This window comes from Pelecanus crispus, chromosome 1 (genome assembly GCF_030463565.1).
Source record: "Pelecanus crispus isolate bPelCri1 chromosome 1, bPelCri1.pri, whole genome shotgun sequence".
NCBI lineage: Eukaryota > Metazoa > Chordata > Aves > Pelecaniformes > Pelecanidae > Pelecanus > Pelecanus crispus.
In genome coordinates this window covers 133,856,694-133,876,757 of record NC_134643.1, presented here as the reverse complement: position 1 = coordinate 133,876,757, position 20,064 = coordinate 133,856,694, and the positions used below count along the sequence as shown (strand labels likewise).

General features: G+C 39.6%; 1 protein-coding gene across 5 annotated transcripts in view; it reads right to left on the bottom strand.

Annotated features, from left to right (window-relative positions):
- The window catches only part of DMD (dystrophin), a 1,232,979-nt gene that overhangs the window by 20,102 nt on the left and 1,192,813 nt on the right, over nt 1–20,064 (bottom strand). For 2 of the 5 annotated variants that reach the window (XM_075717957.1, XM_075717974.1), the window contains 5 exons: nt 17,919–18,055; nt 17,089–17,127; nt 12,458–12,523; nt 11,057–11,122; nt 7,743–7,901 (listed from right to left, as the gene is read on the bottom strand). In XM_075717957.1, coding sequence (XP_075574072.1) covers nt 7,743–7,901; nt 11,057–11,122; nt 12,458–12,523; nt 17,089–17,127; nt 17,919–18,055 — 467 coding nt within the window. The remainder of the gene's footprint in view (nt 1–7,742; nt 7,902–11,056; nt 11,123–12,457; nt 12,524–17,088; nt 17,128–17,918; nt 18,056–20,064) is intronic. The other 3 variants (XM_075717963.1, XM_075717980.1, XM_075717968.1) reach the window with 2 other exon arrangements.

Here is a 20,064-nt window from a genome sequence, read left to right as displayed (position 1 = left end):
GGGTACACTGCGTCCTCGGCTCAGCCCTCCCTCGGCTTCCTGCGTTTTATCCTTCCCAGCAGAAGTCGGGCTGCCTGTTTGCTTCCACGCATGAATACACTCGAGAAGTAATTAGTGCTAGAAGAGGACTTGGAGTGATCAAAGCACTTCACAAACACTAATCAATGCAGACGCCACCTGGCCGGCCTATCTGTTTTATAGACGAGAAAGCTAAGACGGAAAGGCAGCCCAAAAAGTCAGAGCGAAACACAAGACTCAAGGGTTCATTTGCAACTCTGCTGTCGTCGGTCAGGTCACAGCATTCTCCTCTCTTCATATTCACAACTGCATTTCCAGCCTCGCTCTAAAATTACTAACCTAAAATGAGGAAAAGACAAATCAGTGAGCTAATCTGTTAAACTACACTGCGCTAACTTTTGGGGCTGTAATTTCCATCTTCATTTGGACTGCCCTGTCTAGAGCGCTGCAGTCTACTGTAACTTTATGACATTGCTAAGCTTGTTCTTTTATTCCATAAACCTCTAGTTTTACTCCAGTAAAACACTCCATAGATCATTATGATCTATAGTGGTCCATGTGAAAAAAAATCTACCAGGCAGGAAGAGCACAGAAGGTAAGAAACTGAAGCCTTGTTAGGGATAACATAGTCCGAACCCACAAAAATAGTAACTTTTAACAGAAACTTTGCAGGCAAGGGAGGCCTAATAGACTGCACTGGGATTTTGTTGCTATGATGTTCCTTCACAGCTTCCCAGAGGGGGGGAAAAAAGCCTCGACACTCCGGTAACTGCTTACTCATCACAAGCAGTGACCCAGATTTTATTTTTTCCAACTTGTTCTTATTTGAGGTTGTGAGAATGGGCACTTTTTGCCAGTTCTGCCTACAAACCACAATACACACTGACGGTTTGCTCTGGAGGCTTAATAGCACCTCAGAAACCTCCCAATAAACTTTAATAAGCTCTGAAACACTTCTAAAGGTACATTATTGTGACCAGAACGAGAACTAAACCAGTATGCATCATTTCACATGGAGAAGAAAGCAATGGCAAGGCCAAAGACAGGCTACTGACTGTTCTTCAAACGTATTTGTGCCCCTCAGCCAGCTGCATGATGGACGCGTCCTAACCTGGGACTGTGGCACCCCCCCCAGAATGTGATCCCTAAGGGATGTCTGACCTAATCCCTCCTCTGTGGAAGTTTTAAAAGGTTAAGAAAAGTGGTTGATCATTCTTAACTTCAGGTTGTCCCAAAATTCAAGATTTCTTTCTCTAAAACCCACACAAAGAGGGGAGATGACGGAGAGGTTTTTTTTCAAAGCAAGCTTTTTGTTTTAATGAAATACAGTTTCAGGTCCATGAACATTATCGGGAAAAAAGAAAGAAGGCCAATACTGGGTGTTGCCTTCCACATGACTTAACGTCTTCTGATACTTCTAGCTGAATGAACTGGTGCATAATTAATAAAAATGCGAAAGGGAATAGGAATAAGCATGTCAACGGTATCGCACACAGTCTTACTGGAGACTAAAGTTTATACAGGATTGATCATTAAGCTTGTTTTTCACAAAGTCTGTAGATAGCGGCTATCGCTACCCCATGAGGAATTTCCCAGATGTACAATACAGGCAATACTCTACAAGAAGCAGACTCAAAAGTTTGAAGTGCTGTAAAGTAAAAGATAAAATATCACCCTAAGGGAAACTAAATAAATGTACTTGGTTATACTTACAAGAAAGAAATTTACAATTATCACCTCAACTATGAATATAGAGAAGTCCTTCCAGTAACTATGGTATTGAAAACCAAGTGAGGACCAGGGAGTAATTCAGAGAAAAATGCCTTCACGTCGTTTAAAACTCTTTCTGAAAGCCTACAGAAAAAAAAATTGTAAAGGATATTGCATATTATCCAAGCAGAGATATGTCCGAATTTGTGAGTTCTGTAATTAAATACTGTAATACTGTTCAAACAAAGGAATGTCATGTTGAAGGATGCATGTGAGTTTTCCCAGAGCACCTGTGTCACTCAGTTTTCCAGCTGCACCTTTTCAGTCCAGCTACAGAGTCCTTAGTCCAGAGAATTAAGACTCATCAGAGCAACCTCTTTCAGAGCCGTAAGAGTGATGTGGAGTGCAAGACAATCAATAATATCATAATAATTGGCATCTTACATACAGGAATGATGACTTTTATTAACATAGTGGGGAAAAAAGCTGAAAATTAAACAAGAAATAATTTGAAAGCTGCTGTAAGAACATCCTAGAGGAGAGAACAATCTGTTCTTATTCCTACCTCCAGAATAGTTTTAAGCTCTGCGGTGAAAAAGGATTGCTGCTGCAAGCCAGGCGTCCAAGGCACTGCCCACAGCCCTCAAAGTAAAGCCTCTGTGTCCCAAGGAAAGGTGCTTTCTGACATTTGCAGCATAAAATGGGAAGTAAGAGAAAGGGGATAAAAGCACAATCCTCTCTAAATGAATGCAACTGAGCAAGCATGGGCAGTACTGGGAAATCCAGCCTCCCTCCACCATAGCTTAGGCTGGGTGACTTTCACATCTGGCTGTCACAACAAACAAAGCTGCTGCATCTTCTGATCACTGGGAAAATGTATTCTACATCAGTAAGAGAATATTCAAAGAAAATCCCATATATTCCATTTACTATCCTTGCACCTCTTTGAAGCATTCATGAAGAAAAATAACAGAGGAAGCATGCAATGTAACCTTGATTTATGCAACTGTAAAGAGCTCATGAGTTATTAATCACATCTATCGTTGGCAGCATTAATTGCCTGGTGACAGAAATCCTAGTGGACCCCATTTGCTGAGTAGTCCTCTCAGAGGCAATTGAGAATTTATGAATTCATGTTATTTTTCATCTCCCTGCAGAAAATCGGTGGTTTGAAGAAACGGACAAAGCTGGTAATTGAACCACCTACCCCTGTCCCTCACCAGAGTGCCAGCGTTTACTTACAATGCTTCACACTCAGAAGATGTAGTTCCACTTCTTCGATGCCAAAATAAATAGCAAAAGGAGCCACTGCATGTTTAGAAATGCATCACTTTCTTGCTATTGGGAACTATACAGAAGGAACCTATTTGAGGAGGCCATTCATCAGGCTTCAGATCTAAAGGAACACCATAGCTGCACGGAAACAGGGCAGCTTTGAGATTTGGGCTATTAGTGCTTCTCCAGTGGCACACAGCCCACTGCACTCCCGGTGCAAGTCAGGAAAGCAAAGGAAAGGTAAATAGCTTCAGCTGGAGATCTCATTTACTAAGTTCTTGTTACAGTACAGCTAGGAGCTGGGAGGAAAACAAGAGAATGGGAGAGAAGTCCCCCTTTTACAGAAGTATGTCAGTCATCTTGATTCAACTAAAATATTAGGAAACGTTCACTTTCTTTAGTCGTTAAAATAGCAGGAAAGTATTTTAATGCTTTGCAAAAAGTTCTGTCAGTGCAAAAAACCATATGCTTTCTATTTAATGCTAGTACAGTACATCCTAGTCAGCATAAGCTATCCTACAGTATAACCTAGGTAATGTACTGCTTTAGAGGGACACCAAAAATTTTTCTTCTCTATTTGTGAAATACATTCACTCTTAAGGAAATTTTAAAATGGTTTTGGGACAGTTTTATCATTGGGTTTTTCTCTTATATTGCAATATAGTAATAGTGCCTTCCATAGCAAGATTACTTTATGTCTATTGAATACATAAGAAATGGTCTTATCACAATATTCCATGTGATGTTAAACTGAGCATGAGTCTGAAGGCCTAACACTCAAATGAAACATTTTCACCAATTGAAAATATTCTCTAAAATGCTCACATTTTAGCAAATATAAATTATTTAGCAGTCAAATTTTAGCCATGAATTATTTAAGGAAGTCATATTTGCAAGTCACAAAAGCACCAAGGTCTCAAAATGCTAGCAGATAATAATGAATATCTAACAAGAGGTCCTTGGAACTGAAAAAAAACCCCTGTCAGAACTGTGTCACAGCTAGGTTAGTTTATAAGTCAGATAATACATTTCAGAAGAATTCAAAATAGGCAACAGATCTTTTTAAACTGTCCAAAAGCAAAACCTCAGAATTACAATTTCAAAGAGTCTTTTTCATTTAAGTAACAAGTCAAGATGGAAATATTTGGAGACCAGAAACCGTAGCTGAAAACCAAATGGAAGTCAGAATTCAATAAACAGCTCAAAAGAGGCGAAGAAAAGTCAAAACACGAAGCAAAAAAGGGCTTTTTTTAAGCAGGAGACTGTGGAGAGCAGAGGAAAAAGAAATGACAGTGAAGCGTTTTGAATATCATAGCATTGCTTCTTGCTGGCACTTGGCGCAGCTTTCCCAAGAGCTGCTGGGAAGCGACTGCATGTGCTGACTCTAATTGTAAAGATAATACAAGACACAGCAGAGCGCGCTAAATCTTCATTGTCAAAAATCATCAGAAGTGCGTGCAACAGAAGGTGGTCAGCACGGGCAGGAAAAGATGACCGTTCACCTAACACTGCAGCTGCCCAGCCACTTGCCTTCCCAGGCATAAGCATCACATCCAGCTCAGCACCGGCTAGGAGACGCGCTGGGGCCACAGGACCCGAGCTATTTACAGTGGAAATGAAACAATCCAGGTGCTTTAAGGCTGCGCTCAGGACCGGGCGGTCACAACATGATTTGCGTCACGTTCAGCTCATTTCCAAGCAACAGATTCACTGAGTCTTCATGCTGCAGCAATAAACAATGTTTGCTCAGAGGGCATTTTTAGGATCAGCATGGGAAGGATTATGTGTTCACCCACTGGAACTGGGTTCACAGAAGGAGTTAGGTCCCAGGTTGTTGATTACCTTTGGCAACAGCCGCAAAAGGTTTGCACAAACTCAAAGGAGGAGAATGACTAGCAAACAGAAATCTAAAGGGATAAGACTTTTTTTTAAAGGTAGGTTAAGTTATATGAATGACTCCTGACTGACCCTGTCTAAACGGCTTATTTTTCTAAACAGGAATCAGTGTTTCCTCCATAAAATCATAGTTATTTGGCTGTGACAAGCTATCACAACAAGAACTTGTTTGCTTTTCAGCACCCACCTCACATTTTTAAGTACAAGTTATTCCTAGCAGTTTGCAGAGAAAAAAAAGGCATGATTTTGTCATAATCAATGAAAATCACAGCAGTGTGACCTCCACGCTGTCCTACAGAAACAGACCTCTCCGTCCCTGCTGCACTGAGACCTGAAGCATCCACAAAAGGTGAGGTTGCTCGTGATGGCATCCCATCCATAACTGTGCCTCTAGTAGTAGAAATGAAAAAACCAAGCTATACCAAGCTTACAGATACAGCTCTTGTTTGGAAGTTTGCCACTCCTGGGTTAAACAGGTATTTTTAACGTGTAATTCCTGTCAGAGATCTTTTAACATGCTATTCCTCATTAGCAGTTGTTATATTAAATAAAGCTCATACTGAAATTTAAGGCATAAACCCCAAAAAGGAATTTTTTAGTCTATTTAGCTGTCTAACTCCAGATTATACTAATTTTCATATACCACACTTCTAATCTAAAATGAGGCTGCTTTAAAACCCATCCTCCTTTTGGCAGGCAGCTTATTTTGTATACAGACAGAAAACATCTATCATTTCTTTTTCTCCTTCCTAGTGCTGTTTAAAAAAGTAACACCCTTCCCCTAAAAATGAAGCTATTTTACTATCTGTACAGTACTAGTTACACAATATTTCTTAACTACAGAAGTCCTGTATGCAAACTGTGATGGCTTATTTCAAAACACTGATTTTCCTCCACTTCGGAAAGTACTTGAGCTTTATGTATTCTGCAGTAGGAAGTCCGGGGTTTGTTTCAAACAAAATCTCACTGCTGTTCAGAGAGCAAGAGCTTTGTTTACTACAGCTTTCTGCCTGAAACACTTTCCTCATCCTTTATGGCTACTGATCCTCTACATTCTCCCAAATCCTCCTGAACAAAAGTGTGTTCTTGACCCTTCCTCTTTATTTCTCACCCTCCAGTTTATTACTCTTTACATATCTGTCAGACATCGTGACAGGCTTTTTCATGCAGGCAGAAACATAATCTCCAGGTGTTCTGTCTGCTACTAATTCCTCATAGAAAGCAGTTAGACTCTAGCAGTTCGATCTTCAGCTTAACCTGGCCTGAAGATTGTGTAGTCTGAATGCAGAGAGAGTGCAATGCAACTGGAAACAGGAGGGCGTAAGAAAATAATGGTGGATTAAAAAAGCAACTCTTACAGCAAATTACACCTTTAATGAAAAAAGCATGTGTAACAAACTATTATTGAAATCATTTGCCCCTGCCCCTGGAGATGTGTAGAGATAAGTCTACAGAAAAATAAAACCTGGTATTTATGTAGAACAGGCTCTTTCCTCTTTCTGGTTGAAGTATATTACTTATACAGAAACACGGACTTAATCTGTGGAGGAGTAGCTGATGAACGTCCAGAAGGAAGCATAAGGCAGTTCTAAATCTTCCTCCTATTCCAGGTGACAGAACAGCTTATTTCAGGCTTCTCCATGCCAAAACCAATTCAAGCTGTTCTGCAAGTCCAGGCTCTGCCCTTTGTAAAGAAGTCCCAACCACAGCCTCATGGAGATGGTGGGGTGATGGAACCACTGTAATCGATTAGTACCATCCAAAGACGACTTATGCATGGAGAGAAGATCTATGACACTGCCAATTCTTGCATTATTGTCTTGACATGCCTAAGGTAAATGATTACTGCATTAAACCCTCAATGTAAACAAAAGTACCTACTTAAAGAAGCAAGAAAAAAGAGCATGAAGATGCCAACAGACATTACCATAAAAGCTGAAGATAGCAGAAGGCAAATAAAAGTATGGTTTTTTTTGTAGATCTAAATGATTTCCATCTTACAGTCTAATTTTGGTAGTTCATGGTTGCAATTATGAATCTACCAGTTTTTATGCTGATGGCCCAAGACTCCAGAGTGCCATAGAAAGAGGACTGCAGTGTGATGCTGCAAGAATCCAGCTGGGGGTTTTTTTGTGATTAATGAAGATAACTTCAATTAAACTTGAAATTAAAAGTGGTAAATTATATTTGATATTGAAAGGCTAAAGAAATGGCGACAAATAACACCAAACAAACAGAAAGAAAAGAGGACCCAAGTTTTAACCACCATGAAAGAACTCATTTGTCTGAAGAAAATGCAATTTTATAACTCATTTTATCCCTAAAAATGCTATCAAGGCGAATTCCATCTAACTGTACAGCACAATTATTTCACAGATTCTTTACTTCAAATGAATTGAGGTCATTTCAAAACCTCATGTATCCCAGTGGCCATCCTTTTTGAGAAAAGCCTGTCTTTCCAAGAACCTCTGCCTGTCTTTTCCAGACAGGGATGCTGTAATCTGCACACCCTTCCCTCTCGTAACGGCAAAATAAAGCAACACTGTCGTGAAGCTCATTACTATCACGGAAATAAAGGAAACGGTAGAACAGAAGGAAATACGAAACGCAACCAGCAGAGCTTGTCACAGGTGGCACTGTGAGTATTAGGTGACCCACGTATGCCTTTGAAGCCTGCCGATTTGGAGGTTTTGTGAAAGAAACGGTGCTGACTCATCACCGCACTGGAAGTGGGAACGAGCTAACGACGGTATGTCGTCAGCCTCATCATTTATAGAGAGAAAGCTTTCCTTTGCCCCTGCAGTGCGGGCTTGAGAGCTGCGGCAGCTGGCGGCGTAACCCACCTGTTTTCCTCCTCCAGGTCCGCGAGGATTCTCTCCAGTTCCCCTCTTTCCTCACTCTCCAGAGAAATCAGGATCTGGGCAGGGCTTCGGGGCTGGCTCAGGGGGGATTCCTGGTTCAGACTTTGGCAGTAGTGCTGGATTAACAAGTGTTCGTCATCGCTGGAAAACAGAGGAGGATAAAACAGGCTGTTCCCTTCCTCATTTTTAACTTCACAGAGAATATGAGGAGATGATTCACTCCCAGTCTCTCATTTCTTAAAAAGAGATTTGCTGAACTCTTTGTAACAAACGGCAGAGTAATGTACCTTCAGCAAAATCTGCTGAACTGTTTCACTTAGTCTGATAATTTTCCTCCTCTGCAGAGTCCACCACTCTCTTCCTCTCTGCTTCTCAGATACTTAAAGCCACAGTTTTGCCACAGCTAACAACCTCAGCTTTCCTATTTTGCCTAACTTCAATTAGGAATTTGCTTGAGAAAAAAGGCCATCTGCTGTTGCCTGACCGGTGTTGTGGAAGGGTCATTCAAGCAAAGGCAAGGCATTTATTTTTACACCTACAAATGCTCTTTATGTAATAGATGTCTTCTATTTATCTATTTTTCTCTATAAAATTGTAAATGAGGTAAAATAAGAAAATACTGACTTAATCTAATGAAATTACACTATTTTTCACTGAGTATTATTTTAAAATTACAAGTGATGTACACTGTCAGAATACAAGTATATTCTATTGAATACATATCATCTCTCTCTTTATTTCTATTGCCCCCAAAGCTGTCTGGCATTTGAAACAGAAACATCTCTAGAACAGAAAAGCAAATCCAATTCTGAAGACTTTGACTGCCTCTCAGAATTACACGGGTGTTGTAGGTGCTAAGGAGATGCATCCAGGCCCTAAGCTATGCAGCTAACACCAGCAGTAGTTGTGAGAAACCATGGAAGGTTTCTCTTAACACTACAAGTCAAGGAGAGAAAAAAATGACACTGCTGTTGGGAAACTTGTTTTTCTGGTAGTACTTACTTATAACAAAATAATTCAGTCTATTTTTTTTTTTCTGTGATGTTTGTAATCCAAAATTTAACAGGCATTTTGAGTAGCTATCATTGTTAAAAATTAGAATTTTCCTTGCTTCCGTTTTGTTCCTGAAAATGTTAATGATGCCATTTTATAGACTGCAGGAGCGCTAAAGCAATGCAGAGCACATTAACGTTAGTTCATAAAAGGGAAATATTAATTTTTCACAACAGGCATCCTTTCCTTTTTCTAAACAAAATTTTAAAGCCTTGCCAGTTCCTGAATGTATACTTTTCACGAAACACCTCAACTGTGATTTCCTTCAAACAACTGCTTTGCATTTATAAATTTCTTTATGCATAAGTGAATTAACAGTGAAAAAGTGGCATAACTATTGCAATATAATGTCACTTTGCAAGACGTACTCTTTTTGTGTGATTTTCAGCCTGCATATATTTGGTATACATAATTGCAGTGACACCACATATCAAAATGTTTTGTGGTATATATACACATTATCTCTTTATTTCCCTCCTTCCCCGTCTCCATCTATTGCTCTAACTGCAATTATAAGCTCAATAATCCAAAACCCGTAAGAATGTCAACAAATAACACTTAAGCGTAACCTGACAAACAAAACTGCAAGAATTACAGTTGCAAATTCACGGTGAGCTTTGATTTTGCTGCAGTTTGTATCTGGATCATATTTCTTCCAAAATTCAGAATGTACAGATTTATTCTCTTTATAATAGTATAAACTAAGTAACAAACCAGATAGTCAGTGGTTAACTTATTAACTGAATCATATTAATGCAACTTTTAATTAACCAAGAAGAATTAATTGAATAGTAAGACCAAAGTGTAATACAAAGGATACTGCTTATGTATGATTTTGTGACTAAGGACACTGAAATATTACAGTGCGGACAACAGGAAATTCCATACAGAATAGCATTACCACTATCTGTAACAATACAAAATTGACATACAACTTGGAAACAAAGTTTTCATTAACTGTGTGAAACTATACTGACATTGCATATGTGTTAGTTCTGAGGTGTCATTTTAACTTTCTCCTTTCTGAACCAATATACTAACAATGTACTTGGTTGTACAGGGGATTTTCTTTCAAAGTTAGTAGGTAACAATCCTACCAAGTCAAAAGAGAAACTATTTTGAAACAAAGAAACAGCTTTATTACTATCCAAGAACATCTCACAGGCTCACAACCAACCTTATAAAATACTAGTGATTTGGAATCTCAATTTGAGTGAATGAAAACTGGCCAGAGTACTGTGCTTTAAAGGAACACTACAAATTTAATGAAAAGAAGATTCTGCCTGAATTTTCAAAAAAAATCCAGCCCTAAAACTGTGGTAAGGATGAGATTATGTAGAATAGGAAAAAACCACTTTTAGAGAAGTTGGGACTTGAGTTTCTTCATATTTGATTGATTAGAATGTGTGCTATGGCTTCTCCTACACAGTTAATTAACTAAGACCAAATTTTCAAGCATGGCAATGATTTATGTGCTTCTGTCCTGTTTTCAGAAACATTACCGACAGTTAGTTTTCAAGTTCTATGTCCTTTCATTCAGAGCACGAAAAAGAACGAGAAAATCATGAGAGAGGAGAAATATATTATCGTATCAGAAAACCACAAAAAGGTCTCGGTGTGACTTGAGATTGAACTACTTTTTAAAAATTAAAACATTTATTTATGACTTTATATTTAAAGTAGTACAATGAATGCTTGTCAGTGATCTGTCCAGCTTAAAGTTTACTACTTGTAATATTTCATGGTGAGGATGAGTCCCTCCTGGCTTACACTTGCAATGTATTTCAGGTAGTTGTAGACCGAAGATTTCTGTTTAGCCCCACTAACCTTTTGAATGACACTTTACCCACAACAACATTTTCTAGCTTACAGCAATTTAACCATGATTAAGCTTGCAGTTCAGGTAGAAGGGTTATCTTTTTATCTTTGTCCTTAAACCACATCAGATGATGAGCGTTTTTTCCAAGTAATATGGGAACTATTTGCTGAATAAATCAGTCATTTTTTTAAGAAATTAGTATTTTTAATTTTGAAGGTATCAATCATCTGTTGCATAAATTTTGTATTAAGCTATAAGCCATAAATCTAGACATGACAATACACATTGAAAGAACATGAATTCATCATTAAATTGAACCAGATGGGGTACATGACCATGAAAATTCAGCACTACAAAATTTCATTACAAGTTATTAACCTTCACAAGAAAACACACATAAAAAATGTTAAAACAGCCTACTTACATGCTCTCATTAGGTGAAATACTGTCATTTAGATATGAACCGTTGGTGTTCTCCATTTCTGCTAGCCTGTGGAAAAATAAACAAGACTCATTAAAATCAATTATGTTTTCCGGAAACTTTATTTGCTCTAACATTCCTGAAAGAATTGAAGAGCGTGATGTTTTTGATGGATTTGAAATTCAAATTAATTTACACCCACTGTTGATTACCAAAGTTTTGCAATAAGCTATCGCAAAGGATTGTTTATTTGTTACAATGACCTGGCAAAACTCACTTTTAAGTTTTCAACCCTTTCTCTGAGGTTATATTCCACTCCTCATGACTAATCAATTCTGCAATCAAAGAAAGGCCTTAAGATGCCAGGGGATTACATAAATTGCTTTGTACCTGGCAATGTCACCATCAGAACTGTAACGATCAGTCATTTCTCATTGGTTTTCAACACTCAGCCCCTCCTAAACATCCTGCATAATTCAGAAATACCTCTCCTGATCAAGTGATTTTGGGGGAGAGAAAGAGGAGGTTGGAATAACTATTTTTCATTACCTCAGCCCTTGCAAATTTGCTTGTCTGGTGGAAAAACATTTTCATGTTTGTGCAATTAACCCACTTCTTGATTCTTAAGAGCAGTATGAAAGCAGACAAGTGAAATAAAGCAGCGATATACCACTATTTTAATCCTCCAAATCAAGGAAAAATCCTGTTTGTGGTATTCCACAAGGTGAATTACTTAACGTTAAAACAGTACTTGAGATTCACATAGAGTTTGGAGGTTTCTGCTCTTCTGATTTGCACGATTACACCAGGGCCCATATTAAAAACAAAACTCTACGCAGAATCATAGAATCACGGAATGCTTTGGGTTGGAAGGGACCTTTAGAGGTCATCTAGCCCAACCCCCCTGCAGTGAGCAGGGACAGCTTTAACCAGATCAGGTTGCTCAGAGCCCGTCCAACCTGACCTTCAATATTTCCAGGGATGGGGCATCTACCACCTCTTGGGCAACTTGTTCCAGTGTTTCACCACCCTCATTGTAAAAAATGTCTTCCTTCTATCTAGTCTCAATCAACCCTTTTTTAGTTTAAAACCTTTATCCTTTGTCCTATCACTACAGGCCCTATTAAAAAGCCATTAACCTCAGTGCACAGCTTAATGAAGACCCCACAGGACCTAAAGGCCACTTCTGACCACACAGATGCTCTGGCATGCAAGTTAGTTGACAGGCTGGTTAGCAGCAACCACAGGCGATGCTCTGCATCCCAGAGCCTGGAAAGCAAAACCCCAAACCCTATGTTTCTTTAAGAAGCGCTCAGGTAGCAGCTAGCCTTTGGGATTTTTTTTTTTTTTTTTTTAAATGGTTGTTTAGAGAAAAATCTGCCTAATGTCCAGCTGGTCTCATACCTGCTAGCATAATGTTCAATGCGTGAATGAGTATCATCATGTGAAAGCTGAGGGGACGAGGCAGGCCTATAAGGCAGAAAACACTGATTAATCACAAACAATACCCCTTTAAAAGTAAAAAGACACTTAGCTATGCCTATACCCTCACATCTCCATGCCTTATGCTTACGCTATGTTTGATAAACAGCAAGTTATAACTCCAGGCGCTGTGTGGGCCTCCTCAAGCCGTTGGTGCAATGTTCTGTGGTACCACACTGGGGATTTTGACCATTTTGCAATCCGTCTGTTGCAATGACTCTTCTTCACACCAATCCCCGAAGAACCCTTTTCCAAAGGATTTATGGATGAGCTTTCACCCTAGTTTTCCCTTCACACCTGCCTCCTTTGTCGGTAATTCTGTTTCACACACAGCCCTGCGCCAGCTGCGAAAGCCCTGCTGGGAACCTCTCCCACCCTGCTCCAGTGCCTGCTTCCAGCACATCCCACTTAAAAGAGCCTTTAAGGACTACTCCACGAGCAACTAGAAATAAATACAAGAAACATAAAATGTCTGAAATGAGCCTTTAATAACACACTGCAGAAACTGATGATTTTGCCTAGCGTCTTTCCAGAATTGTAATCTGAACCATAGGTCAGTGTGTTATACAGGAGGACACTGTCAACTATTTTGGGTTTTCTGCTTGACAAATCAGATGGTATGAGGTCCTCTTCACTTTCTTGTCAATTAAAACAATTCACAGGACTTTTCTCATGAATTAGAGTATTGTTTCTTACAGCCTCAACTCTGGAAAACGTCACCATTGAATTATGTTGCCTACGCAGTTCAGAGAGCACCCTTTGCTGCCATGTGGGATTTTGCCAATTTACATGTATTAGGAAGTGCTGGAATAACAAAAAATGATGCAGCTTCCCAAATTGTACAGCAATGCTGTATTTTAGCTAAATTTCAACTTCTCTTTATTGCGTTTCTGCCGACTCTCCTTCTGGCACTCCTGACTGAGGAAGGACTTTCACCCCATTTTAAATTGTTGGATACTGTGGTTCTAGCTGGGTCTGACCAACAGGGACTGCACTGCATTGCAAGAGCAGATAAGTTTTGTACTTACTGGTTATAAACCAAAACTGTAATAATCTTGTGGTTCGTAATGCTCCCGTGTTAGGAGTTTGACAATCCTGCAATAAATCTACCAGACTGGTCATCTTCCAGTTTTCAAATCAGCCTGCAAAGGGCTCTAGAAAATCAGGATCCTTCCAAATTCATAGAGCTGCATGCTAGATACACAACATTCACGATCATTAATGTCTCTTCAACCAGAACAGCAAAGTTTTTCTTTTTAAGACATAACAGGCCAAGTATCATGAACCTCATTTTGTCTGAAATGAGCTTTGGCCTCTGACTGTACTTCTACTCATCGCATGTTCAAACTTTACCACAGCACACTAGAGGATAAATACTCAGTTCACAGAGTTCCTCAGTACAGCAGATTCATGCAGATGGGCAATTGCTTGTCTGCAACTTGATATCCTGTTTTGTGTAAGAACATCTACACTGAAAGGAAACAGGGGGAAAGGATGCAATTTGTCTAGAGCAGTGGATTATGGAGCAAGGTAACAACAGTTTTCTGATAAATTGATGCCATCCCCATCTTTTATTTGTTTCACACAGTAGATGTTAAGCTGGTCTAAACTGGTACTATCAATGAAAGAAGAGGTCTTGGTTTCAACACACACACAGAAACGTTGCTACTAATACTGTGCGCAGACTAGGAAATCTGTGTTAAAAGTAGTTTTAGTTTTGAGCTGGATCAACTCTCCTAGTCCCTCTTACCCTGGCATTGCACGTGTATTTGTACTAGTAGAAAGGAAAGGACAGCCCTTGGTTGGGACCAGCTGGGCAGTGAAGAGAGTGATGCCCCTTCTGGCAGTAGTGCAAGGCAAAAGATGGGCCTGACTGCATGATCACCTACTTGCTGCCTTGAAACTAAGCTTCACTTTCAGAAGTGAACAAGGTATGCAATATATATATTTTAAGGACAACACAGTGTTGTGTAACTTGTTGGAGCTGCTTCTGTCATTCCATCAACTGCAGACAGGGCTGAGGCTACATTTCCAGGTTTGTCTCCACTTCAGAACATACTGCAACAGAGATCTACCTCAAACAGCTTTTTAAAAGTTTACTTATGAAAGCAAACCTGTTGAGAAGCACTGCAGTCTTCGTGTTGAATTCAGCTGCTCAGAGGTACACTTTTGCCAGTATCTGAGCCAGCGTGAGAACTACTGTGCTGCACTGCAGGCTGTTGAGTAGACATACTCTCAGATGACCATCTGTGCTAGAGCTCACTGTCCTTCCTTTCTGAGCACATGTACTCAGCCCGCAGCCAGCAAGAAGGCTGAGAGACATAGCCAATATTTAGCCCTTTTTACAAGGGCTCCACAGCTGCATTGCTCAAGCTGGGGTCTGCAGGAACAGCCTGGGTAATTCCAGTCAAGTGGTGATCGAGTGGCAAATACCACCCCCTGCAATTCCCTGCACCCTCAGAGACCAGGCTGGCAGGACAAGGGCACTTTTTTTGCTGTTCAACATTTCAGATGATGCTTCTTGAAAGTGTCGAATCAAGTAAATTGTGTTGGTGCCACTGACAGCACACAGTTTAAGCAATAAGACACAAATTCTCACAAAAAGTGTGAGTTGCCCCTTTAACGCCTGGCAAGCAGAATATCCATGCAAAATACTGGATAATGTGTAGTCAGAATCACTATGTTCTAATAAAAAATATGGATGTATGTATTCATAAACAGTTCCAGATATTTTACCACATGTTGATGTCAAGATAGCACTAGCATTGCTGAATGCTGCTAGGTTATGCTCTTCTGGAGTACTTTGAAGATTACCAGAAAACTGGCATGAAAGCACCAGAAAAAGGCAAGATTTTAGAAAACATGGAAAAGTTCTACAACAACCAGAATAAGATGTTTGACTTCCAAAATTGGAATCAGCCCTGTAACTGAGAAACAGCTTTAAACCTGGCTAGCTCAGTAACTTGTGTTGTAGTCCTGGTGGTCTAGCACTTAGGAAAGCAACAAAGTTAGCAGAACAAAACAAAGAGCAATTCTTTCCAGCCACTATTCATTTCTTAATTTTCTGCTTTCTGGTCAGACCAGACAAAAGCATTGCGCTCAGGAAGATACTTGAGTTGGTCTGATAACCCTCTCCGTACAAATCCTGCTTCTCAGTATTTCTCAAGTTTTCTCAAGCGTTACATGCAAATTAAACTCCCTGACACCAAACCTTTGGTGTGAAGCTATTGGTGCAGGCATACCATGATGTTACTGCTGTAAGTGAACTAGAATTAAGCATGTTATGGCAGCTTAATTTCATGTTATGTCAGACAAAGCAATGGCATTCCATATTATCCAAGCTTTCTTTAAACGTTACTTTTAGCTTTTCAGTTGTTCTAAAGGGTTAGAAACCTAGATCCACAGCTGAGTATGTAGTATGATGTAATCATCCCCAGATGCATTTATAAATGAAAATGCACCCTAAAGTTCTAAGCCCCTCTATTTCAGTCTGGCTCCAGCCTTTTGGCATTTTCTGTGGGTGAATCCTCAACCATATGAGGTTTGCAGTACTACAGGCGTTTCTTGGTTGCTGGAAGTATATTTCCTAGAAGCAGATCACTTCATTTGACTTCCCAATTTTTTGTGCTTCAAATGAAAAGTATAAATCAATATTCAAATGTAGACATTTCACTATTGTTTATTCTACCAAAAATTCAATGAAGGTGCAAGCCATATACATTTCACCATATAGAAATATATAAAATTCTATTTATTAGTTTCTCAATAGTTATCAATATATGAATTAAAAATAATCCTTATTTAACATTATTCTAAAATCTTCCATGTAACACTAGTAGTAGCAAATGCCACAATGATATTATATATATCTTTAGTTTATGCTGAGGGTATTACTACAATAGTAAGACAATGCATGTGCAGGAATGGTGCAAGAATGAAATTCCAGTTCATAGCTGAAAAATCCTGCTTTTTTAACTTCTGAAAAAAATACAATAAACATTTCCCCATTTCAACCTGCCTTCACAAACTTTACTGTACCTAAAAAACTAATAAAATATCCAGTGAGCTTTGGAATAATTGGGGCACGTGAGTGTGCAGGTGTGCATGGTTGTGCATAAAACCAATTTATAGCTTTATCTACAAAAAATCATTATTCCTGAAACTGAATTAAATCCATCAAGTTCAATTTATATCTTTCAAAAAGCATTTAGTATACATTCAGAGGGATGGACACTTATTCAGAAACACAGGCTTTTAAACAACAAACTCTCATAAGCATTAGTAGGACTGTACCAAAATCCCTGTTAATTCGATGAAAAAACATACTCCAGAAAGAGCAGACAGTACACAATCCGCGATTGCTGGGAATTCCCGGATTTATCCCGTTCTATTCATTTGGGATTAAAACCTTCCTTCAGAGAGTGTACCAAAGAAAATAATCATAAAGAAAGGAGGAAATGAACTTATGTAAAACTAAACAAAGAAACAAACAAAAAAAGTGAGGGAACGCAGCAGCAGTAGCAGCAGCAGCACACTTCAGCAAAAGTACTCACGCAGAATCTACTGGCCAGAAGTTGATCAGAGTAACAGGACTGCAAGACAAAAAATGAGGAGGTGAAGAGAGAGGCAGAAGAAACTCAGCAGCAAAATAATTACAGGAAGGTTTAAAAAAAAAAAAATCACAACAACTGAAAACCAGAAATCCAACAGACCAACGTGAATGACTGTGAAGAGCAACGAACCAAAAAGTGAGAAAAAATTTGAAATCTAAAATTAAAAAGAGAGGAAAGAGAAAGAGAGCGAGCGAGAACAAGCTGTGTGCAACTGCCATTAAACAACTGTTTAAACTTGTAAAAAAACCCAAAGGGTACTGGGTTACTCATTGATTTCTCCATGTGCATCATTATTGCCTTTTTTTTTCCCCACAAAGACTTCAAAGTCATTTAATAAGACTAAATTTATAGGGTGAGAAAAGAGGAAATCAGCTGGGAAGCTTGCAAACACAGTAGCCTAATTAAAAAAGAAAAAAAAAAACACACCACAGAAAGATACCCATTTGGGTGAAAATAAAAATTTAATGAAGAGATCATTAGTCTCCAAATTGCCATATCAAACTTTGAAGTTTATAAGGCTGTCAGTAAGACGGTAAGTATTTTTCTTTTACTAACTGAAGCTGAAGTTCCTGTATAAGGACAGGTGAGAACAGATAAAAGCAATGGCAATTGGAATCCCAGCTTGTGTTTTCCTGCCAGCCAAGGTTAACAAAAACGAAAAAAAATAAAGAGGCTTTATGCATTTAGGAAGTGAAGGGAGTTGGCACCAGCTGGGGAGCTCAAAGAGCATACCAAATGAATTGCTACTTAGACACTTTAGAGCTACTCACGTTTCCATGTTGTCTCCCTCCAAGACAGTTTGCACAGGCAGGTAGCCCATTCGTGGGTGCTTTGCAAAATATCTTTTTGTTCGAAATTTGTTTTTTAGTACCTTGGCAAAGTCACGGACGTCTTCTCCTGAAGTTGTCTGAAAGCCACAAATCACAATGAAATCATCTTTCATGAGGTTATTATGGTTTTTTGGTTGCCTCTTCCTTTGCTGGGTCACTTGGAAGAGCAGCGGCCATACCAAGCAGAGCTGCCAACAGCTTGACCTCTGGAACCGCAAATTTTATTTATCACTGTCACTTTACAATGTACTACACAGCGACACTGCTAGCGGGGAGGAAGGAGGAAAAGGGAAGCTCCAAAAACCCTGACAGGCTCACACCTCATCTCAGGTGATCTCAAGAGGACCAGCAATAATTAGACAAGAATCTGTCATTTCCTCAAGTGGCTCAGGGGACTCTCTGCCTGCTTTTTGCTCAGCACAAAAATGGCTGTAATGAAGGATACACAGCCGGTCCATGTGTCCAGCCAGCAGCTTCACTGGCTGGATCCTGACTCTTACCACACGCTCATCATCTCCCTCTCATGGACTTGTCAGTCCACAAAAGTCAAACCCATACTCTCGGTACATTTTCTTTCCAGTTTCCTTTCTCAGCCTCCTCTCCCATTAATATTTTGATCAAAGAGAAACAAAAAGCAGGTGAGAGCTGCTGAAAGCTCTCAGATCAGTTATTTCTTCTTGTGCCTGTTTAATCTGAAGCTAGCAGGCGTTTAAGATCAATACCCTGAGGAGAGTACAATTTGCACAAAGTTTTCTACTCCCTTGCCTGCAGTCGGCTATCCTTGTTGCTGTAGAGACCAGCAGAGGAGCGCAAAGTGGAATTAGTTTCCTGAAGACCAGAATGAGCCAGGAAGAGTTCAAAGGATATCTGCTGGGAAGATGCAAGACTTCTTGTGAGCCTGATTAAGAGTTGGGCGATTTTCTGAAGAATTTTAACGGAAGACTTCAGTTGCTTTAGTCAGGCTGCACTCCCTTCTCTGCACCTCACAGAGATACTCGACCCTGAAATACTGTTCTTCTACAATAAATTAAGTTCTTCCTGACCCACATAACGATATTGCTCCTCCAGTGTATCTAATTTGAAGGAAAGAAATGAGGAAAAAGTTAATCTTTCTGACATTTTTTAATGAGTTCTATGCCTTCGATTTAGAAAGGAAGAAGGTGCTGGGACCTATCAGTCAAGCCAACTTTCACAAAGCTGCTGAAACACAGATGTATATATTTTTAAAGATTGCCAGGGTAGAAAAATTAAGGATGCCCTGAAAAACAATCTGCAGAAAGACTGAAATGCATTAACAGAAAGGATAAATATTATCCCTGTACTGACGACACCTACAAGTTTCATGTACAGCTGGAAAGAATTTGGGTCCCTTACTGGTCAGTCTGCCTGGTAGGAAAATTTGGCGTTGAGCAATGACTGGCAGAGAAGTGACATGGCAGAACCTACAAGCCAGTACAGCAGCATCTGTATTTTCAAGAAACTGAAATAATGCTCGATAATATTAAATACCTCTTCCTCAATACATCAGAAGTAAAGACATTTTGGGGCAGGGAGGGATTAAGTATGCCCAAACCAGCCAGGACTCCAGAAAGGGGATTTACTGAGGTGGCCTCGCATGCCCCAGCAGGAGGGAATTCCCTCTGCCGACCGCCATCTGCAGCGCCTGCTAGGAGAGCTCCTAACCAGGTCGGCATCAGGAGAGCACACAGAGCACATCGGCTGGGAACAGAGAAAAACTTTTAATATTTAGTCTCGCTATAAATGGATTAAGCACAGCTTTCTGTTCAGTTTGTTCACCTGTGTTATTTATAGCCATTTATTCCTGCTTTGCCTATTTTCAGTGTTGTGAACCCTTCCCATTGCATTTGACTGTAATTTGGGTTAAGTGTTTTCAGGCATGATTAACAATAAAACACTCTTTGCTTTGACCCTCCCAGGAGTATTATCCCCCCCTTGCTCCCCTGAACCTTCTGCACAACAACCAAACAGTAAAATGGTATGTTTGCACAGAAACATCCTGATCTAGTTGGTAGTACAAGAATCCTAAGAAAATATGTCTTCCAGTGACAACTGGAAGCACCAGGTA